Genomic DNA, 27,507 nt, shown 5'->3' with positions numbered 1-27,507 from the left:
ATGGGATTGGTCTGAACCAACACTGTCTTACTCCCCAAAGGGCATATTGTGACTTAATATTGTGACTTAGTGACCAAACGTCAACATGAGCCTTGAAGGGGGGGCAAATAAGGCACATGTTGACTTTTTGGGACTTCCGCATTACAGCAACACGGTCCAGTTCTCAGCGCTTTTGACGATCCGACAAAAATAACGGTTAAAATGTCAGAGGCGCGCCGTCTCAAGCGGACTTGAGGCACTGCCGAGTGAGCTAAAGCAAGCGAGTCGCCGTGGCGAGCATTGCAAAGTCCGCTTTGAGCCGACTCAGTGCCGTCCAAGTTATGTCACGTTAGGCACAGAAGCGTAAATCATATATTCCCCGAAAGTCTGACTTTTTGCCCCCCTTTCAAGGCATATTGACGTCAAAATTCTCCCAAAAAGTCAAAATATGCCTTTAGGGAGTGAGACAGCGTCGTCTGAACATAATATGAATGGCCAACTTGTCATAAATAGGCTAGACCTCTGTCTTATCAAATAGTTACTGTCTTCACTTACTAACCATAAAATGACCTATGAATCACAATATGACGGACAAGATTGGCGTAGCCTAATGGCTCGCCTGTGCTGCGGTATCTAACCTAACAACTAGACAATGTGCTGTATAGGCCACCTTACTGATAAGATAGGATAGGGGGCCTTGCCAGGGCAGATGCCCTGATATAAAAAGCCTGTACCTTCACCCCGAAGGGACATGCCAAATCCAGCCCTCAGAGGCAGTCTGTCAAAGCCGTCTAATTATTTAATCCCCCTTCAACAAGAAATGCATGACGAAACCGTGTGTGTGTGTGTGTGTGTGTGTGTGTGTGTGTGTGTGTGTGTGTGTGTGTGTGTGTGTGTGTGTGTGTGTGTGTGTGTGTGTGTGTGTGTGTGTGTGTGTGTGTGTGTGTGTGTGTGCGCGCGTGCGTGTTAGACATCAAACCAGTTGATTGGGGACAATGGTTCGGGTAGGGGTTGTGGAATGAATACAAATAATTCAAGTCCCCCCAAAAAAATCTGTCATAGCAATATGATGCCTCTTTACAAAAAAATAATCCTTTTACAGGTGAACAACTTATCTCTCTCTCTCTCACTCACACACGTGCACACACACACACACACACACACACACACGCTAATTTATTTTGTGCAGTGCCAATTTCCGTACACCAAATAGACCTCATGGTGTGAGGCCTCTCCGTTTGTTTGTTTGTTTGTTTGTTTGTTTGTTTGATGTTTTGTTTGTTTGTTTGTTTGTTTGATGTTTTGTTTGTTTGTTTCTTTTTTTTTTGTGATGTACTATGTTTACACTGTAGCATTGTAATTGTACTAACTGACTGATGTCTTGGCTTTGTGACTGTGGTCCTGTGAAGGGATAAATGATCACCTCAACCAGAAGAGTGTCTCCTGATAAATCTGAAGTTAGAATCGCCTTCAGCCTTGACGACACATCAGGTAAAAATACACACACACACACACACACACACACACACACACACACAGACACACACACAGACACACACACACACAGACAGACAGACAGACAGACAGACAGACAGTGTACTGTCTGGCACACACATGCCACAGAAATGTCACAGAAAGACATGCTTGTACATACACACAACTGACTGCATATTGCATGCATATAAACAGATATAAAGCCACACTACATATTGTACACACAAACGTGCACACATATTACAGGCACACACACACACACACACACACACACACACACACACACACACACACACACACACACACACACACACACACACACACACACACACAAGCAACTCCTAGATCCTATTTTTAATATCTGGAATCTAGAGTTGCAATACCAACCCTTGACCCATACATCCAAACAGAAAAGTCCTATCTGATTGTATTAAACGACGTTAAACTCACCAACATTGCAGCTGTACGGAAAGCTTGAATCATCCTCTTTCTATCTGCAAGTTTTTGTTTCATTCAAATCCACCATAGACACGTTATGAGATACTTTCTGTCAAGAAAGTCCATGCAGGCGATAATTTTTTTAAGTGTTAGAGTTGGAAGCACTCGTTGGAAATCACTCTACGGTCCTCCGTACCACCTGTTTCAAAATGGAACATTATGCAGGACGTTGCGTTATTGAAAACGAGCGCTTCCAAACTCACTTATAAAAAAATAATCACCTGCCCTGCACAGAATTTCCTGACAGAAAGTAGCTCATAATATGACTACGGTGGATTTTTATGAAACAAAAACTGATCATTGAGAAAAGATAATTGAAGCTTTCCGTACAGCTGCAATGTTGGTGAGTTTAACGTTGTTTAATACAGATAGGACTTTTCTGTTTGGATGTATGGGCTGTCAAGGGTTGGTATTGCAACTCTAGATTCCAGATATTAAAAATAGGATCTAAGAGTTGCTTGCGGCTAACACGCACGCACACACACACACACACACACACACACACACACACACACACACACACACACACACACACACACCTGTCTTCCCGTCTTTTTTGAAAATGTGGTTTACAGTAATGGCTCATTAAGGGGTTGACGACCCCGACCCCACCCCCACCTCAATTCCACAGTGGAACATTCTCCACCTGTAGTCGTGAGGCCTACAGTACTCTTACGGCATTCTGTGTGTGTGTGTGTGTGTGTGTGTGTGTGTGTGTGTGTGTGTATGTGGATCACATGCACTGAATTCTTCCCACCAAAACAGACCTGGCACAAGTCTGGCTCCCAACACAGTAAAATCCTATGTTCATTTAAATGGTATAGATTATTTTTTCTATGAAAACAAATAATAAATAGAAATTAATTACAGAATAAATAATAATACAATGAAAACAATAAAAGCATCATTCAACCAAATGTAAATTTTATGCAACATAGGTGTTGAGGTGACATCTAGTGGTTGCCTACCGTATTGCCTCTTTAACTGAGCGTGTACAAATGCAACCAAATGGACTTGGCTGTGACACTGAGGATTTTACTGTAAGCAGCTTACAGCATCTCACTTTTAAATGAGTCTGTTCTTCCCGGCCGGGGGGCTAAGAGACAGGTGTTCTGTCTCTAGCCTGGAAACCAGACGAATCTGTCAGAGCACATTTTATTTTTATGATATTAGTCTGCCCATGCCAGGCTCCGTCTCTATTTCTGTAGATGCTCAACATATTGAAAACAAATTCACATAAAACCATGGGCCCATGTGAGTCCATTTTCACCCTCTCACGTTTAAATGAACACCGAGCAAGCATTTTGCATGTTGTCCATAGGCATGTGTGTATTGTATGCAACTGTGCACCTTCAGACTACACAGGCTTGTGGACAGGCACATGCACACACAAAATGCACACATGTGTAACCAGTGTCTTAATACACACACACACACACACACACACACACACACACACACACACACACACACACACACACACACACACACACACACACACACACACCAGCTCGGGCATGGTACTAGATGCTGTCAGTCACAGTGTTTTACTGCAGAGGGGCCAGGCAATGGGATGGCAGCTGCAGCTTTGCAATGGCAGAGTCAGGTTTCTCCCTCTATTACTAACACTGTCCCTCTGCCCGCTGCCTGATTCACTGTTCAGCTTTTAGAACACTGGCCTATATTTATAAGCAGTTAACACTTACTCGACTACCCCACCCATCCTCGTTGTCTTTCCGACACACACGCATACACACATGCACACAACACAGGCACACAAGGAGAGAGAGGGAAAGCTGTAAAGATAACAATGATCTCGATGTAGAAGTTCTCATGAGGAACTTTGAGTCCAGGGACCCATTCACTGCACAGACCAGTGCACATCTTTAATTGTTGCTTAATTGTTGTCTTTTTTTCCTAATTAATCTAATTTGTTTTCCTTCCTTCGTTTCCCCCTTCCTTTCTTATTTCCTTGCCTCCTAAGATGAGACAAAACGAGACAAAACTTGATTAATCCCAGAGGGGAATTTTGTTCTTTCCAGTAGTTAAAATGTAGTCCTAGTTTTAGTTTCCATTTTCAAGAGCCAGAAGTGACAGGCTGGAGCAGTAAGTCCCTGTCTTCCTAAATAAAGGTTTGCATATTCCCTGGATCATGTCGTAGTCTCTCCAGACTCATGTTTCTCAGCAGGAGAGCTGAGACCTGTGTTCTGTCCAGGGATCATCATCCAGCCCCTCCATGACTCCATGCCAGGCGTACCTCTAACCATGCTCCGTGTCAATCCCCAGCATGAGTACTGTATTTATTCTGCATCATAATTGGCCCCATGGCTGCTGGCTAGCCCACTAATACGCCCTGCTTTTAGAAGGTTGCATCATACCAGGATTCTCCACATGTGTTTCCACAACTCTAGGGGGACATAGCTGGCGAGACGAAGGCCGGTGCAGATAACCTGTCTGTTTCTGTCTGTCTGGCTGCCTGTCTCTCTGTCTGACTGCCCGATTCTGCCTGTCTACGTGACTGTCTGCTTGTTGAACTATCTGCCTGCTATGCTGTCTGTCTACCCACATAACTATATTCTTATCCTGCGTGTCTTTCAGTCGGACATCTCATTACTGTTGTTCAGTTAGAGGACATGGCTCATTTATAAGTGCAGCGCTGTGTTGCTATGTTGTGGTGTCACACAAGAAGCCCCTATAAAGTTTCGCTCAGAGCCCTTTTATGAGACAGAGAAAGACATTGAGCCACTGCCAGTTGGCTTATGCATTGGAAGGCATTGTTTCTTGGGTGAGGGTATGGGAGGCATGAAACAAACAATATTAATGACCAAATAAACAAACTATGTTCAAAATAAGAAATCCACCTTAGCCACACCAACAGCAACAGCAACAAGAGACCAAATGCATTTCTATACTAAGAAAATACAGAAATATTTGATAATAAATAATAACATTTAAATAAAGCACCTTACTGACTTGAGTTTTGATCTTGGTTTTGCTCTAATAGACATAAAAGATGTGGGGGAACTCTCTCAGACGATACCAGACCTGGAGCAGCGACTACAGGTATGAGTAAACCTTTGTGTGTATGTGCGTGCGTGCTTTAAATTGATGACCTATCAAATTCTGTGACTCCAATAGTTGATGTTTTTGCAATTTCAACTGGTCGTACAACTTTATTTTTTTTATAATAGCCATCAGGATCTTAGAATAGACCTCAAACCCAATCCTAAAAGTCGGGGAGGTGTGGGAGAAGAATGAATAGAGTAAAGTTTAAAGAAGACCAGGGTAAAGGCTTGGATTCTGGCTGGTCTTGCGTGTCATCTCACCTGTACCCCCACTGCCTCTATAATCTCTTCATTGCTCTGACTGAGCTAAGCCTAGTCTAGAACATTTTAAAGTGAAGCACAGTAGTGTAGATAAGAATATTGTAACATGAAACTAACACAAGAGGGAGTGCTATAACGTGAGATGTTGGCACTGGTGTGTTGCAAATGTGGAAAATATTCACACCCAGCACCATGCTTTTTATACAAGGACATAACATACCCAAGAGAGCAAAGCAGCATACAGCACCTGAATGTCTCAGTCTTCACAGAGGCAGTATTGTGAAGAGTTAGAACCTTGTGCTTTGGAAAGTGCACTGCCGCCTTTGGCTTTGTGATGTCAAAGTATGACTTTCCATACTGCTCCTAGTTGCACCACCATCTATTCTGTTGAGCTTCTTTGTGTGAACTTGCTCCAGCTTTCTTGGGGCAGTTTTATCAGGCAGTTGTGGCCAGAAGTATTTCTGTATGTCCTATTGATTAGTTACAATGTTTTTGTAGTTATCTAATTCACTATCTTATGTAAAGTTGCTTTCTTCACTGTATTAAAGGGGAATTTTGGACCACGGTTTTCTTACCTTTTCTATGATGTTATGATATCGTAGGATGAATGGTACAGTAGAAAAAAATCATAACTCCATCCCAGGTCCGCCACAGCTTAAAACGTGCACCAATAGGCCTTGCGTTAGATCGCGTATTTTAATATCTTTATTTATTTTATTTTTTTTAGATCTGACGTTCATAGTGACAGAACACTATGCCAAAAAAAACAAAACAAATAAAACGGAAGTCTTGCTAGACGAGATTGAAATCTCGAGATTTCAATATCGTTTAGCGAGACTTCCTTTTTTTGTTTTCTTTTTCTTCTCGGTTGCATAGTGTTCTGTCACTATGAACGTCAGATCTCACCAAAAACAAACAAAAAAAAGATATTAGAATAGGCTACCTAACGCAAGGCCTATTGGCACACGTTTTAAGCTGTGGCGGACCTATGTTGAAATACCTGATCAAATACGGCCCGCCACACACAGTCTTTGCCTAGGTGTGTCCAAACAATGAAACAAAATAAAATAGAAAAAGTGCTCCTCGGAGCACAGGTCTCCACCAGGTCAGGTAGCTTATTATGGGCCAGCAATGTTCGGAATTGGCCAATCAGGATGGAATATAAAAAATTGGACAGAACCATCTTGATCACGTGACTATAGAGATAATGTGTACCTAATTGCATGATGTTTGGACATAATTTGTAGGAGTAATATAAAAAAGAAAACTGTTGGAAAAAGTGGCCTCAAGGTGGCGCTATAATAGGGCAATGTCAAAAGGGTGGCTTTTGTTCCTCGACGTAGTGCGAATGTGCGTGCAAAGTTTCACTACAATCGGACGCTGTGTTCATGATTTGCGGCATTTTGTTCAAAACGGGCCACTTCTGCAAACTTTAGATGTCAATTTTAGCCAATCAGGACGGAATATGAAAAATCTAACAGATCCGTCTTGATCATATGACTATAGAGATCATGTGTACCGATTTGCGTGAAATTTGGATAAAATCTGAAGGCTTACAATCAAAAAAAACGTTTACATAAGTCGGCCTCCTGGTGGCGCTATAAAAGGCAAATTTGAAAAATGCAGGAAAAAGGTTTTTCCTTGGCCTCTAGAGAGTGTGCATACAAAGTTTTACACAGATCGGTGCAGTTATAGGCAAAAACACAAATCGGCGTGTTATAGCGCCACCATGAGGCTGATTTAAAAAATTTGGCAAGTGGCATTTCTTCCTTGGCGTAGTGGGAATGTGAGTGCAAAATTTCACGGAAATTGCATGCTGTGTTCATTTTTAGAGGCATTTTGTTCAAAACGGAACACTCCTGCAAACTTTGGAAGGCAATTTTAGTCAATCAGGATGGAATTCGACAAATCTGAAAAACCTGTTTTGTTTAATGACTATAGAGATACTGTGTACCGATTTGCGTGATGTTTAGACAAAATCTGTAGGAGTACTGTCAAGAAATGTGTTTTGCACCAATCGGCCTCCTGGTGGAGCTATAACAGGCCCCTGTGAAAAAATTGGTCGGGCATCCAGGGAGTGTGTGTGCACAGTTTTGCTGTGAGCAAGCCAACGGTGCCGGAGATTAGCTGTACACAGACAGATAGAATGACGCACACACGGACGGACGGACGGACAGACAGACAGGGGGTAAAACATACTCTCTCGCCATGCCTTTCGGCCTGGCGGAGACAATAAAATAAAATAGTTAAGGAACTAAACTGTTGCACAGAATGGAGGTCGCACTTCAGGGTATACCCTAACCTACCCTGAACAAGACCTTTTATTGTCGAAAAACATTGGTAAACAAAAAAGAAAGTTATTGCATCATGGCTACGAGCTGTGCGACCTCCTTTCTTTGCAACATATTCATAGAATTGACACACAATCAATCTTATGACTGAGCTAACAGCCAGTAGGGATGCAAGGATGCAGAGACGTGGGTGCAACGCTCCCCTAACCTATCAGCAATCTGTCTCCTTGTTGCATTTATTGTCATCTCCATCACAAGCTTCCTTTGATATTGCCTGTTTGTGCTAATGTGCAGGGGAGGTGCACTTTGCAATGACACACAATGCACTTAAAAATTAAAAGCAAACTAGGCGGGAGCGCCTGTTTGATCATTTACTAGATCAGTGGTCCTCAACCTTTTTTTGAGCTCGGACCACTAGCATATTTCAAACAACTATGCCAGGCAAAGTTTGAACTTATCTAACATTCATGACTTTTTGCACTCTGGGTGCACAGTAGCATTTGACTGTAACTCTTGTCCAAAATGACTCACAAGAAAGGCTTAGTAAATAGTTCACCACTTAAGCCCTATTCGAAAAATAGCAAAAGTATTGAACATTTTTGAAAAGTTGAAAAATACAGAAACCAGGTTGAAATTGGTAAACACTCTTTTTTTATTTATTTTTCTTTACAATGCATATTTGTGCACATGTTTGTGTGTATTTTACTGTTCTCTTCTTCCTTTCAGCCAGTGCCTCCTTCTGGCTCTCTGAGGGAGAGCGTGCAGGTGTACAGGGAACACTGCAGGATGGCACGAGACTACCTTCAGGTCAAACACGAGCTCGCCGTGCTTGAGGACCGCAAGTAAGTCCCCACAGTAGCTGACACGTGTCTGTGCTGCTTAGCATCTGTACAGGACTATTGCGTATGTCTCTGATGTCTAGTCCAGTGGCGATGACTACACAATGTAACGTACCCATTAGGACACACACATAATATATATATGTATTTATCACACACCCAGCCTTCATTTGCCCTAGGTGAGGGGAGTGGTAAAAGGACAGAGAGGGAGATTGGTTAGCTGCCGTATCTTCCCTGCAGCTGACCAGTCAGCGCAAGCTACAGTAATGCCATAACTTCTGTATGGATTATACGCAGCTGACAATAAAGTGTCACCGCATACTGAACTGGCACTGCAAGCAATCTCACTTTTTAACAACTTATACACTTTCTTTCTCAATTTTTTCCACCTATAATGCCAGGGTTAAAGGGGTTAAGGAACTCAACATGGTGAGTTCACCAAACATTTGTACATACTGTACAAAATACAAGGTCAGCCAACTGTGGCTGGTTGTAGAGTATTAAGAGATACTCTTATGGCAATTCAAGTTTATTTGTACTGTATAGCACACTGTATAGGCAATTCAGATTTCTTTACACCATTACAAGCATTAAGACAAAATGTAAAAGAAACACATCATAGTAAATACATTTAAATACAGTTAAAACTGTTAAGAGATAAAATACAAGAATAAAGTTACAGTGCCGTGCAAGAAATGTATCAAAAGTCTCTATAAAAGGAAGCAGCAAACAGCTTTTATTTAAAATAATAAAAGACATTGCTAAGTGGCAGAGCATTTATCATTGCTTTTTTCCAATCTACGCAGTTGTAATTTTTGCAGCTAGTGCCCACGTTGTAGAAATATGAAATGATCTTGTGCCTATTTAGTCCTATGGGAGTGTTGGTCTTAAAATTAAGTGTGGTCTGGCGCAATAAGGGCACAATGATTTCTTACTCAAAAGAGATTTATTTCAGTAAGCCTACACTTAATTGCAGATTATGTTCAAATAGCTTACCTCTCGTCATGTAAGAATATTGTGAATCCATGCCTCCTGGCATTGTTTACATGTCTCTATAGCAACTGTAAGGTCATTATTTACCTAGCTACAGTAAGGTCATCATCAATATCAAACTGGGGCTTTCCGGGGCGAGGATGCATGGAGCCCGCTACCACTGTCTCTGTCATGCTTTAATATGCAGTTTAAGAAAATATGACCTAACTGAGAAGGAGCATGTGAATATTACGCTGATATGTCAAGATATCACAGATGTCTCTTGGACATGAGGAGACATTAGGCTATAGGCTATGCTGATTCTGACTGCAGCAACACAGCCACTGCGTTTAGTACACCTCTTCTTTCCATGTGATGTTTCGGCGAGCAGAGAGCTTTAGTTTCCCCCGCGTCTCCTGACATCATTATACAGTATCACATTTTAATGCTGCTCCCATAGATGGGAGCAGCATTAAAATGCAATTTTCCTCAGCAGAAAATTGGTTCACCTCCAACTCTTATCATTTAAATGCGCTATGACAAAGATGCAAAGCTCTTAAAAGGAATGGGACTACACTGATTAGTCTAATGTATGTTGTGTCCAAAACACACCAATTAGCAAGTTATTATCCGAGCTTTGCGCCCAGATAATGCGTCGTCTAACTAGCAAAAACGGAGGGTAAACACCCCCTGATGTGCTTTCTGTGCCCTGCGCGATAGATCACCAAACTACCCTTTGTGTTAAATTAACACTCAGGAGTTTACAGTGCACACTCACACTCACACAAGTGCACAATGCTTACTGTACACGGTCTGTCCCCTGTGTCCTGAGCAGCTGTGGGTGGTCTTAGCAGAGGGATTTTGGGGGCCCTGTCTGTGGCTGTTGCACCCATCTCCTCTTTACGGTCGGTTCCTAAATAGAGAAACACCCAAGGTCTGCTCCACTGAGAGAGCAACAGGTTCCCACACAGAGGAGATTAGCCTTGGTTTTATATAAGAACATGATGAGTCAGACAGGCAGAGAAACACACACACACACACACACACGCACACACTGGACTGGTCTGTTCATACACACACACTGTCATGCTTGCAGTGGTGAATGCATGCATTGAGTATCAAACACGCTCACACAAACAGACTATTCTTTATGAGTCCGATGATGCAATTCTGTATTATTTGCCTGACCACCACTGAACTGACAGGGAATTAAAGTCATATCAAATCCCTATGACAACACACACGCACACACACACATGCACGCACGCACACGCACGCACACACACACACACACACACACACACACACACACACACACACACACACACACACACACACACACACACACACACACACACACACACACAGACACACACACACACACACACCAACTGTAACCACATAACTTTATAAAATAAACTGACCCTAACGTGTTTAAGCCTATTAATGTGTCGTGGCTGCTCTACAGTACAGCTGAGTTACACAAGAACCATTGTGAAAGAGCTCGGTGAAACAGCATGACTGGGCTAAAGATTGTCAACCCACATAAAAAAAAGAACAGTCATTTCCCAGCTAACTTCTATCTTAAAAGCTACACTTTCCCACCCGGGATGGAGGAAGACTGATTAACAATTTGTTTACATTGTTGCGATGTGACTTGGCTTACGAGGAGAAATATAACACTAACGTTCACACTCTTGAAGGCCTGGAGGTATGCCAATGATGCGGGAACATGCACACTGGTGTACACACACACACACACACACACACACACACACACACACACACACACACACACACACACACACACACACACACACACACACACACACACACACACACACACAGCACACACAGAGTCACCACACCTACTGTAACCCACCATTCAAAGTCCAACGAGTGTGAGTTGGCGCTATGCCAGACTAGGTTACCTCTTTCTATCTAAATCAGGAAGTGATTTTCTTTTACAGTGGTGACACTTCAGCTACCAGAAAGAAAAAAAAGAAAGAAAAAAACGTGACATTAATGTGACATTAACTTAATTTATTGGAAATATAGAGTCTTAAATGTGTCATTGAGCAATGTGCTGCTGTATAATGCACTCTTTGTAATGCTATCATGAAATTGATTTTAAACTGTTAACCACTTTCAACATGGCATTCGTATTTAGGCATGTCATTAGGTAAGATTTTTCAAATATAGCGATATTTAAAATATAGCGAAAATAGCAGATCTGTAAGATCACACCACATCGCAACACTGTGTGAACTTGTAGATCTGCTATATTAATTATGTTTGAAATAAACTGACAGCGAGCTTATCATATTTCTCAGGAAGAACTACTGGAAATGAAGACATATGGGCCCTATTTTACAACCAGCGCTAAGTGGTACAATCATTGCTAGTTTACGACCACACAGTTGTTATTTTCACGCCTAGTACCCACATTGTATAATTCCCAAATGTACTTGGCTCATCTGTGTGCTGATGGGCGTTGTTGGTCTTAAAATGAGGTGTGGTCTGGCGCTATCTTAGGTACAGTGAGAAAAGTCAAAACGTGATTGCTTACGACAGCGCATTATTGACCACTTGAACCCCAATGCCCCCAATAGACCGAATCATCATTAAAACATTCTGATCTGGTCTATTCTGGGGGGAACATTTGCCAGAAATAGCTGAGCTACAAGCTCACAATGCGTTGCAATGCGACGCGTTGTGAGCTTGTAGATCTGCTATTTCTGATGAAGAGATTTGGTGTCGAAGGAAACAAAAGCAGATCAAGTACAGAGCCAACTCGGGTCCGTTTCACTAAGAATAGAGGGTATAAGTGGTTAAGATGTATGTCTAGGCAGGTTCGCCATGTGAGCACACTGCTAGAAATAAAATCTATCTAAATTCAACCCAACAGTCACGTTCAGCATGGTAGATGACATTTCAGAGAGTCTCAGAATAGAGGTTGAAAAAAGAGGGTCTACTCTGGGCCCTATATTATCCATATATTTTATTGATGAATCTAAGAGATTCAGCCTTCACACTTTATGAGTTTCACTTTGACTTCACTACATTTCTTAGTTGTATAACTATGGTTGGCGGTTGCTCTGTTTTGTGATGTCATGCACCCGTGCATGGATATCTGGGCCTTCTGCCATGTCATAGGTGTGTTGAAAGTACCTCATTGTGAGATTCATCAACTGCTGATAAGATTGCTTGTTCTCTCTCTCTCCCTGTCTCTCTCTCTCTCCCCCCCACCTCCCCACACACACACACACACACACACACACACACACACACACACACACACACACACACACACACACACACACACACACACACACACACACACACACACACACACACACACACACACACACACACACACACACACACACACACACACAGACGACAGCTGTTGGTGGGGCTGGTGGAGGATGAGCAGGTCGCCATGGAGATTGCTCGCCTGGAGGAGGAGTTCAGACTCCTAACGGAGGAGAACCGCACGCTGGTGAATGTCCACTCTGAGCGTGCTCAGCAGCTGGAGAGGCTCTGCCTGACCAATCAGACGGGGCAGGACCCCTCATGACCTACGACTTCCATGGAACCTGCCCAAGACCTCCAGAAATCCAGGAAATAGGGGGGAGGTGGGAGAAAAAAATCCTCACCTCGGCAGCCATTTTGTAAGCTGCAGTTCATGAATCAGCTAATTGCAGAGAAGTGCGCCATGTTTTTATTCCATATTTCTGAGTCTTGTATTGCCTATCCCTGAACCACAGACAAGGTTTCACACGACTATAACATTTTTGTTGTAATTCTGTTTAACTAAATGGTTCTGACATGAGAACATTTATGTAGCTCACATGTGGTTGATACATAATGGCCATGTTTGTATGGAGTGTAGATATGTCCCAGCCCTGGTCGTCATGGATTCATAATAAAGCTAGTTTTCCTGACATCCTTGTCATTCAGCCAGGTACTAGTTAGACCTCAGAGGCCAGGTGCATATAGATCATCACCCTGGCCCAAGGTTGGAAACCAGGCCATCATTGAAAGCATTGAAATGCTTTTATGTTTTTTTGTTTGTAAATTGTCAGTTTACTCTGCTTCTGCTTAGATTTTCTGATTGTCTGGAGACCCATGAACACATGGACCCCTCTTGGAACCTGTGGAGAGAGATGTGTAGGTGGTATGTTGTGGTCCAAATGTTGTGTTCTGGGGAGAGTCTCCCCCCCATCCCTCACCCCAACCTTTCTTCCTGATCCCTCTGCCTAGTCGCCTACACTTCATTTGGAATGCTGTTAGGGTGGCACTTGGCGTCAAGGAAGCGAGTTGATTTATGAGATACTAAGAATTTCCTTATGACATCAGGGGAGAAGAGAGCAAATTAATCTCACCGGTTCATGAGCCCTCCACCTAATTATCTTTTTAAAGAAGCATGTGCTATACACCACGCTCATAACAGGTGTACAACATGTTTTGTGTGCCTTTCTTGATGTAACCTGTTCCACTCACTTTTAGGGAAGTACCACATAATAGCCAAACAGTGGCTTCCCATTCGAAACTATAAATAAAAACATGTTTTATTTTAAGATCAGCTTTGTTCCCTCATTTCCATTTATCTATAAGCAGTCACTGATAGGCTGGTGGAGCTGTGTGACGTACCACAGGGCCCCCCTTCATGGAAAAAGGAACTTTAGGCAGATTAGTTATTCCTCTTCCCTGAGCAGGCAGATGTGAAAATCATGTGATATTTCAGTGTTATGAATGTGGTGACTCATTCACATTTCATGTTTTGTTTGCTGTGCTAACTTGACTTGAATGAGCCACCCTACATTCTGCCGTAGTGCCTATTGTTTGACAGAGTTGGTGTTTGTCATATCAGTAATCCTCTCCACACTATACAGGCTATGTTTACCAGAGACAATTGCCCAAACAACTTTTGTCATGTTAATTCAATTCCAGTAAATTGCAAATAAGATAATAATTGTAATTTATACTAAATGTTGCCTCCATTCCCTCCACACACTGTAAGATCCTGTCTTCATTTAAGTCAGAGTGTGAAAATGGACCCCATGGTTAAATTAACACCAAGGATTTTACTGTGCAGGCTGCAATGCTCTCATAGTTATGTGATCCATAGGCCAACAAATTGACTAGAAAGAAGGTTTACCAATAATTTCTTGAACAAAATTGAAAAGACCCTGGATTACCTTCAGTAAGAATGTTTGAAACAAAAAAAAAGGCATGGGTTTCCGAGGCTAGTAAGAATGTGACTTTGAATGCATGACAATAGCTTTCCAAGTTATAGAATATCATTCTTTTGCAATTTTACACACCTTTATTATTGTTCAGCTGAGCGGACTTAGATATTGTGATTTATCCTGCCCACCCTCCAGCACACGTGTGCACACTCACACACACACACACACACACACACACACACACACACACACACACACACACACACACACACACACACACACACACACACACACAGAAAGCGGAAGTAGACTCTGTCATAATCTGAGTAATAGTACTATAAAAGCAGATCGCTTACTTCTTTCAATACCAGCAACAGTTGGTGCAAACAACAACTAATCAACACTAGAGCTGGAAGCCTTGAGGGAACATCACTTCACAAGTTACCACATAACACAGATGAACACCTCTCCTCGTGTGACAGGTCAGTGTCCCCTCTTTTCTTCGTCCTTTCATCAAACTTGACAATGTGATGGCCATAGCTGTGGACATTTTTTGTATGAGCTGGAGTGGGGAGGGGGGTTATTGGGATTGTTATGTGTCATATATGGATTTCAATGTAAACGGTCAAAAAACAGTAACAATTTGTAGTAGTGAGTTTATATTTGGCATATGTTTCACATACACAGCAACATTTTTTTTATCTCAGGCCTGTCTGTCTGTCTGTCTGTCTGTCTGTCTGTCTAGTCTAGTTAAAGTAATGATGAATTGAATACATATGATAGGACCACAATGGAAATAAGCCCCTCAGGCCTTTTTGTGTTATCTTTTTAACGTCATTGTATAATCGTACGTACCGCTGTACTTTTTTTTCAAACTGATAATAAACTAGTATTCAATCAATCAAAGAAGTGGTTATTATAAGTAGCCTACATTACATACTGTAGCAGTAGCCTATATAGTCATTCAATGTGAATATTTCATTGTATCCACTATCCACGCACGTCTGTAAGGAAGTGTTCTTGGAAAAGGCATTGTGAGGTTAGCAGACAGTCTAGGGAAATCGGGACAGACAAGCTGACGGGAAAATGCTTGCTCATCCTTTATCAGCATGAGTCAGCGCTCTGTTACGCCCAGCGTTGTTGCAACACTCGAACACACACATAACACTCAAACACACACACTCCCTCATGCTCTCGCTTGCTCTCGCTCTCTCTCTCTCTCTCTCTCTCTCTCTCTCTCTCTCTCTCCATACACACACACGCGCGCTATGATTTGACTGAACCAACCACTTCAGATAAGGCTCACAGAGTCACAGGGACACGTAATCGAGTCGAACAGCATTCCATTAATAGGAATAATCACGTCGGCTTTACCTTTTGGGATTTTCATTTTCTACCTCAGTCTTGACAAATGAATTCAGCCGTGTAAGGTAAATGCGAATTATATATCAAATCAATCGAATGTAGCTTACATATTTCATTAACATATCAAAGCCTGATGATTGATCATGTGCTGTGTCTTAACTTGGTTTACAGTGGATTAATTAAAGTTGTGTGTGTGTGTGTGTGTGTGTGTGTGTGTGTGTGTGTGTGTGTGTGTGTGTGTGTGTGTGTGTGTATGTATGTATGTATATATATATATATATATATATATATATATATATATATATATATATATATATATATATATATATATATATATATATATATATATATATATATATATATATAGTTAACAGATTGCAGAGGGGAAACATTAATTAAAGCTTTTGTTTGTGACTGCTGTCACTCTGTCTTTGTGCACGTGTGTATTTGGGTGAATGGCTAGCACTTCTGCACTTGCTTGTATCAATTTGTGTGTGTGCGGGTGCGTGTGCGTGTGTGTGTGTGTGTGTGTGTGTGTGTGTGTGTGTGTGTGTGTGTGTGTGTGTGTGTGTGTGTTGTATTGGTATCAAAATGTACTTAAAGTACCAAAAGTATATAAGTACTCATTATGCAGAATGTCCCATTTCACAAGTTCAAGTTTTCAAAATGTATAAAATGTATAAAAAAGTATTTGGAAAATATCAGATCTACAAGCTCACAATGAGCAGTGTGAGCTTGTATGGCTATTTTCAAATGGCCGAAATGTGGTATAATGTATGTTTTGTAATAATAATACAAATCTACAAAACTAAAGTTTTCAAATAATTGTGGAGTAAAGAGTACTATATTTGCCTCTGAGATGTAGTGGAGTAAATGTAAAAGTACAGAAAATTGGCAATAGACCAATTATTTGTTTACTAACATTGAGCCTGGACGCACAGGTGATTGTTTCACGCAATCAATTCCCAACCTGTTTCGGGGTGCACTGGTTTCAGCACACCCCAACCCCCTCTTGTGTGTGTTGGCTAGTGAGACGCGTCCTAACGAGACCTGATATAATGGGTTTCGTTGCGCGCATACTGGCTGCACGCAGCCAGTATGACGTCGTCTGTTAAGGGGTCTATAGTCCAGTAAAGTAAAAAATACCTCAAAATTGTACTTAAGTACAGTACTTGAGTAAATGTACTTAGTTGCTTTACACCACTGTGTGTGTGTGTGTGTGTGTGTGTGTGTGTGTGTGTGTGTGTGTGTGTGTGTGTGTGTGTGTGTGTGTGTGTGGTCACACAGATGATGTCACTTTCGACCATGTCTGCGGACAGCCCGCGGTCGTCTGTGTGTACATATGAGTCTGCGGTGCACTGCCGTCACGTGTTGCAACGCCTCGACGACCAGAGACGTCGCGACGTGCTCTGTGACGTCACGGTGGTGGTCCAGGAGGACCACAGCTTCAGGGCCCACCGCTCCGTGCTGGCCTCCTGCAGCGAGTACTTCACACACAGGATCTCCCCCCTCGCACCCCAGGGAACGGTCATCACTCTGCCAGAGCAGGTAACAAGACTGTTAGACTTCAGTGATTCTGAACCTTTTTAATATCAATTGGCCACAGCTATGATGATGGCATCAAAATGTACTTAAAGTACCAAAAGTAAAAGTACTAAAATGTTTGAAAATAGCCGATCTACAAGCTCACAACGCGACGCGTTGGGAGCTTGTAGATCGGCTATTTTCAAATAGCCTATATACTGTACATAAAATAAAAGTAGAAAAATAAAGTAGTTAATGTGTGTTTCATAATCTAATAATTTATATCTGCAAAGTAACTAGTAACTAAAGTTTTCAAATAATTGTAGTGGAGTAAAAGCACAATATTTGCCTCTGAGATGTAGTGGAGTAGAAGTAGATGTATTGAAGAAAAAAAAGATTGGAAATACTCCAGTAAAGTAAAAGTAGGCCTACCTCAAAATTGTACTTAAGTACAGTACTTGAGTAGTTATTTTTCACCACTGCTGAGAACCAGTGCATAACACTATACTGTCAATGAAATCCTCCACCTGTAAACTGGATCCTATTCCAACTAAAGGAAGTGCTTACCACTGTCCTACCACACATATTACTCATCATAAACTCGTCGTTGTCCATCGGTAACTTCCCCTCCGTTTTCAAACATGCCATTGTCCAACCTCTCCTAAAGAAACCAAACCTGGACCCTTCTGACTTAAACAATTACAGGTCTATTTCCAAACTCTAATTATTGTCCAAATTCTGGAAAAAAAATCATCTGTTCCCAACTGACAACCTACATGACATGTTTGAGAAAAGTCAACCCGGCTCTAGAGCCCTGCATAGCATTGAGACCGCCCTTATAAAAGTCACAAACAACCTATTACTTGCAACTGATGATGGTTTTAATTATTTTAGATTTAAGTGCTATATAAGAAGTGATTATTATAAGTAGCCTATTACAGTCGCAGTAGCCTATAGAGTAGGCCTATAGCAATTCAGTGTGAATATTTTGTTGTATTCACTATCCACGCACGTCTGTAAGGAGGTGTTCTTGTATTTCAGACCAGACCCAGAATAGCAAAGAACCACTCCGTTACCAATGAAAAGCATTGGCAGAATCCACCCGCATAGGCAGAATCAAAGTTCGGTGTGACCGCACTCTAAACATGTGTTATAGTATTTGGAAAAAGTATTTGTCAGAATTGTGATGCAGGGTGAGCAGGGTGGGGCCTCCTGGTCTGATGGCTCATTGGAGAGCGCCTGGGCCCGGTGCCTCGCGGTGCCTCCAGGAGTCTATAAAAGCCCTGCCCATGCCAGTCTGTGTTGAGATCCAGAAGAGAGTCAGGAGACAGACCTGCTGTCTCCACCAGCTCTACTCCATTCTCGATACCCCTATTATATTATTACCTTGCACCACACTTGCACATCTACACTACTGATTCACTGACTCCACACCTCTTAGGATCCGTTGTTAACATGCTCTGTTGCGCCTTCTTAGTTGATTGTTCTTAGGCCTTATTTAATAAACACATTCTACCTTTATCCTGGTCTCCTGCCCAATGTTTGTCATGGCAAGTGCCAACTGTGACAGAATATTATCTCTTACTTCTAATGTAAAAGTTGGCCTTTGTCCACAACCTAATTGGAACAATTATAATTGGCTTTTAGCTGATGCAAAAACGAGAACAATGTTATGCTGCAAAGAAACAAGAAATGTGCTCAACGTGAAGGGTTCCAAGTTCCAACCCACTACTGGCATAGGAGCAATGTTTCCAGCATGCCTGCACATCCTGAGTGAAGCAAGTGACAAAAAATGGGACTGTTTGGCCAAATCAGTCATTGCCTACTAAACCGACCATCCTATGCTTGGTTATGGCTACTTCAAATGATCAAACTGCTTATGTGTTTCTCTTGCCTGATTTCATGCGTGAGTATGACAAGAAATCTTACAGCATGCACATAACTGCTCAGAGTGCTGCTCAGAGATTAGAAGATCTAATCTAAGCAAAATAACATATCTCATCTTTAAATACATAGAAACAAGATTTGAATGTACCCTAGGGTGACATTTTTTTTCTCCTACTTTTTGTATGTATATGTGCTCCCTACACAAAATGACAGTACCCTCTAAATTGGAAGGAATGAAAAATAACATTTTTTTAAAATAACATTGTTTATGGAATCCACAGAAATGATTCGGTCTCATTTAATGAAGTCTTGTTTGTTGTGTCTTTCTTGCAGGTGACCGTTGCTGGCTTTGAACCCTTGCTCATGTTCGCCTACACGTCCAAACTCCTCTTCAGCAAAGAAAATGTCATTGAAGTGCGCAATTCAGCTGCCCTTTTGGGTTTCAGGGACTTGGATGAATCTTGCTTCGATTTCCTCCTCCCCAAGTTCTTCTCAAGCAGCTCGGGCTCTGCTCCTTTTCAGAGGAAGACCTGCTGTAAGGATTGCCACAACGTAGAGCAGCCCATGGAAGATGCTGCCACACACAGAGATGACATATCAGTTCCTGAGAAAGAAGCCAAACCAGTTTGTGACTTACTGTCTGAACAGGAAGTGGCCTGGCTCGGTAGTCAACCAGTGAACAGTGAAACAAGAAGTAATAGCAGCAACCCTGCCCCTCCATCTGTGGGCGATGCACATGCGTCTCTGAGCTCGACTGACTATTCTCTGCGGTGTCCAAAATACCGCAAGTTCCAGCTGGCTTGTGGGAAGGAGGCTTCAGCTGCGGAGAGAAGTGTGGACCAGCATGTAGTTACAACCGAGGACGGCTTCCCTAAGTTCCCTTTCCCCTGCCCCCTATCCTGCGCCTGCAGTGGGGATTGTAGCTGTAGAAGCCATTACAGTAGAGACAAACCTGTGATTGAGACCCCTGGAGAAAGCTTCCCATACACACAGGGAAAGGATGAGGTGAACCAGTTGGTGAACACTGATGCACATGACAAGAAAGTAGAGCAGGGTGAGGGGGCAGGAGAGAGTGACACGCTCGAGAGAGAGGCAGGCGAAAGGGAAGGAGAACGGGGTGGGAAGGGAGGAGGTATGGAGAATAATATGAATGGTGCCACTGGAAGCAGCTCTTGTTGTGACGTCTCTCCGCTCACAGGCAGATCCAGTGTCGGAGGAGCCTCTTCAGGGCCAAGGTCATTGCTGTGTGAGGGGCCATTGGGGTTAATATTGCACCATTGCCCTCCAGAGGCCTCCATAGAGGGCAGTGCAAGCACTGGGTCAGTGGGGCAAGAGAAGCTTGTTATTGAGGATAAAAGAGAAAATAAATCAAGCAACTGTGGTGTTCTAGAGACTATATCCGTTCTAAAAACGGAGGAACAGGTAGGTGAGAGGAGCAAGACAGAAACTGATATGGACACTGGATGTCAGAAAAGAGGACGAATGGACAGCTGGGAGAATGTGGTGCTAGGTGGCCAAAAGGAGACAGGAGTCAGGGGAAGGAGCAGTGTGGAAAGGGAGGTGGCCGAGCACCTGGCTAAAGGGCTGTGGTCGGAGCAATTCTCCTCCCCTCCTCCTCTCTCGGAGGAGCCTGACACAAGTTCTGCTTCTGACACTGGACAGAGCCAGGAACAGAATGCAACGTTTGACTGGCTCAAGGTCCAGCTTAACCTCAAATCTCGAACCTCTGGCTGTCCGTTCCTCCGGGACCTGGACCCGAGCGGGGTGTCGTGGAAGGGGCCTGGTGAGGCCGCGGTGTCTTCATGCGACGGAGACTCTCAGTCAGGCAAGAGCAACTGTGCGTTGTCAATCCAATCAGGGGAGGATGGAGACTCTGATGACTGTGAAACAGAGGGAGACAGCGAGTCGTATGCCAGCGAAAGAGCCAGACAGGTGAGCAGCAAAAAGCTGTCAATTATACTTTTAAGTCACGTGACTTTCTGACTTATGAAACTACAAGATCTGACCTCCGGTCAGCGGTCATGTCTGTTCTGCTGCTTCCTGACGTTGGCTTGATGTTATCTCGTGCCGGGAAGGTTGTAGTAAAAACACCCTAACTGCAGCAATACTTTGTTGTTTGCTTTAGATAAGACTCTTCTATAATGTAGTGCATGAATCAAATAAGCCTTGCACTCATTCAACAGGAACCAGAATTACCATGGTGGTGTTAATCATTTACCCGTCTGTGTGTGTGTGTGTGTGTGTGTGTGTGTGTGTGTGTGTGTGTGTGTGTGTGTGTGTGTGTGTGTGTGTGTGTGTGTGTGTGTGTGTGTGTGTGTGTGTGTGTGTGTGCGTGCATGTACTATACTTGTGGGGACATTTGGCCCCACAAGTAAATATATTTCTCAAATATATTTGAGAAATATACATTGTGAGGACAATTTACCTGGTCCTCCTCACAACAGAAATTGGTGTTTTTATGGTAAAAAAAAAAGATTGTAGAGTTGGGCACAATCTTTTAGAGGTTAGGTTAATGAAGTGCAAATGGCATTCATAAAATCGCTGTTCTAAATTGTTGATATCCTCACAAGTATAGTAATACTGTGAGTGCGTGTCTGCGTGTGCGTGTGCGTGTGCGCGTGTGCGTGTGTGTGTGTGTGTGTGTATGCATACGTGTGTGTGTGTGTGTGGGGGGGGGTCTTAATAGTTTGTCCCTGGTCCAGCTCAGATGGACTTGCCTCCCTGGCCCTGCTGGCCTATTTTACTTTTTATTTGAGTCAGCAGAGCAGGGACTGTTGGTTGTTAAACAAACAGGTTGCAAGGAACTCTTTCAGGTTCATAGATCACCGGACTGGGCAGAGGGTAAAACACATCGAAAATGATGTTGTGCTGAATTACATCAACAAAACAGGCATGAGTCGTTAAATCAAACAGGAAAAAACTATATTAAAACATTACAAGATCCACACCTCGCCAATGGAGGCAGGGCCTGTAATCAGTTGTTCTTTGTACAATCCCTTTGGATGGATAGCACAAGTTAGATGTCGTTGATGTCGGATGGAAAACCTTGTATGTCCAAAACCGTCGCTCGTGGATTATTATTTTAAAAACATTTAAAAATAGTGAAAATAGCCAACACATCGTGAGCTTGTAGATCTGCTATTTTCACTACTTTTTGGCAACACTCTTGTATGACGAAGTAGGACATTCATTTACCAAAAAAAAACACAAAAAGTTGAAATATGGAAATAGGAGGTTTTGCCCGACAACAGCAATGTACTTCATATGGTTGTTTCACAGATTTGTACAGGGAAGTCATACAGTAGGTTGTACAAAGTAAATCAACCTCTTGTAATGACCAAACATTAATTTGGCCCCTACCACCCTCACAGTTCAATCTATTAATTATTCATTTGTATACAAAATGTCATAAAAATGCAATGCTTTACACAGATGTAAAATAAAGTACATTTAAAACGACATGTAATCAGGTTTACAGTACCCGTGCCAAAACATAGCACTTAATTTCAAACCAGAAACCCCCCCCCCCCCCCATAAATACATAAATACATGCAATTAAAATATAACCCATAGAACCCATAGAACACAAAAAAAAAATCCCAAAATAAAATCAGCAAAACATCACAAACAATTAACAAAACAGATTTATTTCTAATGACATAGTATAGTGTGTTTGATGAATATAGGTCTATTTTTATTAATTTAATCTTATACTTTTGATGACATTGTATTTTGTGTACAGTATGTCATGTTTTTGATGACAGTCTTATGTTGTATTTTAACTAGTAGCTTACGGTATAGCCTATTTTTGATGACAGTATAGTAAGGCTTACTTCTGACAAATACATAGTATAGTATGTGTATTTTTATGGCTTATTTTAGATTTTTCTTTTTACAGCATAGTAGTATGGTATGTTTTTAATGATAATGATTTAATGATAGTATGGCATATACATGGTATACTTTTAACATTGTACTGTATGTACTATGTTATCATACATAGTATGATAAAATCATACTATTCTACTGTATGTCTTATATGCCAAACTATACTATGTCAACAGAAATAAGTCATGAGTATTAAAACGCATGACATACTATACTATGTCGTTAAAACAAGACTAGGCAAGCCTATTTCAGCCTGACCATGGATACTACTGGCTGGCTGGCTGTGAACATAAACTGTCAGAAACTGAAACCTACTGTATGACTTCCCTCTTATTTGTGATCCAATCTCCGATCTGTTCTGGTGTCAGGATTGGTGAACTGGAAATTGTCATTCTTTAGTAAGAAGTTGAAAGCAGAATTGCTGGCCATTTGTACACAGTAAGGGCATGATCATTGTGCATGCATGTCTCAGCAATTGTCCCTAACTCACTAACTCAACCAATTAGTCAGTAAGGGAATGATTACTCTAACCTGGCCCCAGGGTCCAGCAAAAACGTCATACTACATTATGCTATCAAAGAATCACTATAGATACTAGTATATACCCAAAATATATTATAAATATAAAAATATAAAATATACCCATATTTTGGCATAATAGTAGGCCTATATGCCTACTATTATGCACAACTATTATGCACAACTATTATGCACAAAATATGCCATACTATACATAAAAGAACATGGACAAATGTCAACTACAATACAAGAATCGAAGTAAAAAAAAAAATCTTGACATCCCAGTGTGAAACTCATTGAGAACAGCTATTCCAGAGTTGCCCATCCTTCCTTGCACATGGACAGCACCTTCTGTGTGACACAGAATTCATCTGTGTGACCTGCTGTTTGTCTCCTCTCGGGGTTGTGGACTTCCAGGTGCAGCTGCCGTTCTCCTTGGACTGGATTGTGGATCTGAACAGAAACGACTTCCAGAAGCTGCTGAAGCAGGAGAGCTTGACCCGCGAGCAGCTGGATTTTGTCCACGACATGCGACGACGGAGCAAGAATCGTATCGCAGCCCAGCGCTGCCGCAAAAGGAAACTGGACTGCATATACAACCTGGAGTGTGAGATCAGCAAGCTGGTGAGGACCTACTTATTTACCGTAGTCAAATAGTTTACAAAGCACTTTATAAAGACGTACATACTTTATGAGGAATGGCTAAATGTACAAAGGAGGAAGAAAATGGGTTTCAGAATCAAATTGCTTAAAGATGTGTAGTAAATAAATAAACACGTAAGGAATCAAAATAACATCCTAAATGTCAGTACAAAAGGAGTTTATGGTCTATTGATTTGTGTTCATGTCCCAGAGAGCAGAGAGGGAGAAACTGATGTCGGAACGGAGCCAGCTCAGCCAGATGAAGTTGAAAACATGCCGCAGTGTCTCTGCCCTGTGCCAGAGGGTCTGCAGCGAGGCCAACCTGCAACCAGAGCAGCTCCAAGTTCTCGCCAAATACACCACCCAGGACTGCCCACTCTCCTCCTTCATTCCACACATAGACTCACTCCTCACTGGTACCAAAGTGCCACTACTGCCACAGGATTCATCCTCAGCCTCGTCTTCCTCGGGCCTGTAAGGTACCATTGATGACTTCAACCAGTGCCTCCAGGGACACCGTCACAGGGGAAGAAGGTAAACTCTCAGGTGATGGGAAGGGTTGTTAGCTAAGTGCCAACACTCATTTGTGTACCAACCACAGGAGAGCGGACCCTGTTATATACAGTATGTACTGTATGACATGTCATGTATCATGCTGCAAAATAAGGGTGCCACTACTTTTGACTGTATAATGACTGGGGACCACAATGCAACACAACCACAGTGCAAGCCGACACACCTGTGATCTGATCATTGTATAATTGTACTGTACATTTATAATTATGTAATCAAATAATTTTTATATTCTTGTTATATTTTTGAATTACTTCATGCTACCTTTTGTGCAAACTGAGCGGCTGGTGTGATGTAAAAAGCCCTTCCATTCACTCTCCCTTTAAAAAGCTAATAGACTGAGTGCATCATTTAAAGTACAGTCAAATATTTGAACATTGCAATACTGGACGGCAGGTTGTTAAGCATCCAGGGTTAAAGCAGGAATTGGTCAAGTCTGGTGAGCACACACTTTCAGAGCCTGGTAAATAGTATATGTAATGTATCTAATGTGAGAGTTCTCTGTGACAATTCGCTTTATTTTGTAAGTGAACAATTGGACTCTGCAAATAATGTTATTGTTATATAAGAAAAATAACCCTTACATGTACTTGCAATGGTGTGTACAACAAATGCAATATACTAAAATAAGCATGGGGAAATGTAAATACATTTTTCACTTTTCAACAGAACAGTACACAAGTTCATTTATTGGATCTGTGCAAAGAGTGCAAACTAAAGTGTCACCAGTTGTCTTGCTGATAAGAACTATTTCATATCCTGATGTATGGTCAATTCTCACCGCTTCACTGTGTATAAAAGACACTGATGTAGCACACAATAGCTCATAAAGATAGTATTAATGATTTTGTCCACTGTCCACCAAACCACAGCATTGAGCACAACTTCTCAGTCGGACTTGAGACTGTATGTCATGTTTACCAACCACAGGTCTTCTCACCATGGTGCTCATGTTTTCAGTTGTCATTGTGGTTCGCTGTGCTCAACTTAACACAGTGACACAGCTCTTTCAGGTTGAACTCAGCTCAGCTCAGTTTCATTCACCAACTCAAACCTCAAGTGTTTTTACTAGTATGCAATGTTTCAAATAAAGTGCTTTTATAGCTACGTTAATGTGTGTACCTTCAGGTTGATCAATGACCTTATACTGTATCAGGAAGCCAAGACCAGCTTCTGAGGTATAAATGTGCCGTAAGTGATATTTTGTGGTTAAAACAAAAGTTGTTGTTTTATTTGTTTGTTTTTTCATCTCCATATTCTGACAATAATCATTACTATCGTTTGTTCAGTAACAAGGGTCTCCCTGTCACTCCAGGTCTTTAATCAACAGATTTTTTTTTTTTTTGGTATGTCACCAATGTATTCCAATCAGGAAAGAGTACCTATTTATCAGCTTGAAGACAAGTACTGTACATAGTATTTAAATACTAGTTTAGTCAGCTCATGTGTTTGTTTTATCACTTCCAATTCCAGTTTTCTGTTTACTAAACAGCTGGATAGAGGGGGAGACCCCTGTTACTGAACAAACACTCTATAGGGCATAGCAGTGGCGGACATGTTCTGGTTTCATCGTTCCAGACCCCATTCATTTTTCCCATTGAATTTTCCAAAAATATTTATATCAATTATTTTAAGCCTAGAATCAAGCCATCCAGGATCCTGGTGATTCATGACCATAAAACGTTTGATTCTGTATTTATTATTTTTAAACCGCAAAACAAGGGTATTTATTTAATATAGTATATCATATAATTAAATATCCATTTTCTGTAATTATTTTTTTTACATAATCTGATATTTTATGGTCATGAATCACCAGGATCCTAGATGGCTTGATTCTAGGCTTAAATTAATTGATATCAATATTTTTGGAAATCTCTATGGGAAAAGTGAATGGGGTCTGCAATGATGGAACCAGAAAATGGCCGCCACTGCTATGCCCTTTAGCAATTATTACAATGAGAATATAGAGCTATTTAACGCTTATTTTACCAAGGGAAAATCACTTACACACCATTTAAATTTGAAACAAAACATATGAGCAGCTCTGAATAATATTTCTTTATTGTCCATTCATTTCCCTATCTATGGCATCGGCATGGTTAGATTTGACCTTTGACTCTTACCAATCTAATTTGTTTGCTCAATGTAAAACCTTTGTGACTCTCTCAGGACTCAGAAAATCAATCTTCAGCTTTCCTCTGTATATCTTGGGTTATTCAGAATCACAATAAGAGAACACTTTGTGTTTCATGACACGTTTATGAAATGCTTCATTAGTTTTGTACCCTCACAAACGTGTGTCCTTATATGGTTGCCAAATGACTGTACAAATAATAAAGACACTTTGACACAAATATTGACACATCACATTTTATTTTTAACATGGTGACCTTGGTCCTTTTAGTAATCAGAGGACACTCGCCCCTCCAGGGCCTGGCAATGCCAACCAATAACAGATAAGGGGAAAGAACTGTAAAGTTGATGGATGTGGCCCTCTAGTGGCCTATATAGG

General features: G+C 41.7%; 2 protein-coding genes across 4 annotated transcripts in view; both read left to right on the top strand.

Annotated features, from left to right (window-relative positions):
• Positions 1-13,893, top strand: part of map3k7cl (map3k7 C-terminal like) — a 14,332-nt gene extending 439 nt beyond the window's left edge. The window contains exons 2-5 of the mRNA XM_084074554.1: positions 1,389-1,470; positions 4,976-5,034; positions 8,315-8,430; positions 12,799-13,893. Coding sequence (XP_083930680.1) covers positions 1,395-1,470; positions 4,976-5,034; positions 8,315-8,430; positions 12,799-12,979 — 432 coding nt within the window. The 5' untranslated portion in view covers positions 1,389-1,394 and the 3' untranslated portion in view covers positions 12,980-13,893. The remainder of the gene's footprint in view (positions 1-1,388; positions 1,471-4,975; positions 5,035-8,314; positions 8,431-12,798) is intronic.
• Positions 13,894-14,970: 1,077 nt separating this feature from the next.
• Positions 14,971-27,338, top strand: LOC311057905 (transcription regulator protein BACH1-like). 3 transcript variants are annotated; one of them, XM_084075058.1, is made up of 5 exons: positions 14,971-15,076; positions 17,247-17,507; positions 19,704-21,302; positions 24,195-24,401; positions 24,631-27,338. In XM_084075058.1, the coding sequence occupies exons 2-5, from the start codon at positions 17,247-17,249 to the stop codon at positions 24,895-24,897; spliced, it is 2,334 nt and encodes a 777-aa protein (XP_083931184.1). In that variant the 5' UTR covers positions 14,971-15,076; the 3' UTR covers positions 24,898-27,338. The 3 variants fall into 3 exon arrangements, with proteins under 3 accessions (XP_083931184.1, XP_083931185.1, XP_083931183.1); XM_084075059.1 differs by lacking the exon at positions 14,971-15,076 and adding an exon at positions 15,890-16,019; XM_084075057.1 differs by lacking the exon at positions 14,971-15,076 and adding an exon at positions 15,890-16,024.
• Positions 27,339-27,507: the final 169 nt, after the last annotated feature.

The sequence above is a fragment of the Gymnoscopelus microlampas genome, assembly GCF_963454915.1.
Source record: "Gymnoscopelus microlampas genome assembly, chromosome: 12".
Taxonomy (NCBI): Eukaryota; Metazoa; Chordata; class Actinopteri; order Myctophiformes; family Myctophidae; genus Gymnoscopelus; species Gymnoscopelus microlampas.
Note: the sequence above shows the minus strand (reverse complement) of the source record. Positions and strands in the feature narration are given on the sequence as shown.

Excerpts from the sequence above, each read along its gene's own strand:
- LOC311057905 (XM_084075058.1), top strand. The coding sequence starts at position 17,247 with ATGATGTCACTTTCGACCATGTCTGCGGACAGCCCGCGGTCGTCTGTG. Across the intron at positions 17,508-19,703 it reads TCATCACTCTGCCAGAGCAG|GTGACCGTTGCTGGCTTTGA; the intron begins GTAACAAGACTG and ends TCTTTCTTGCAG. Across the intron at positions 24,402-24,630 it reads AGTGTGAGATCAGCAAGCTG|AGAGCAGAGAGGGAGAAACT; the intron begins GTGAGGACCTAC and ends TTCATGTCCCAG.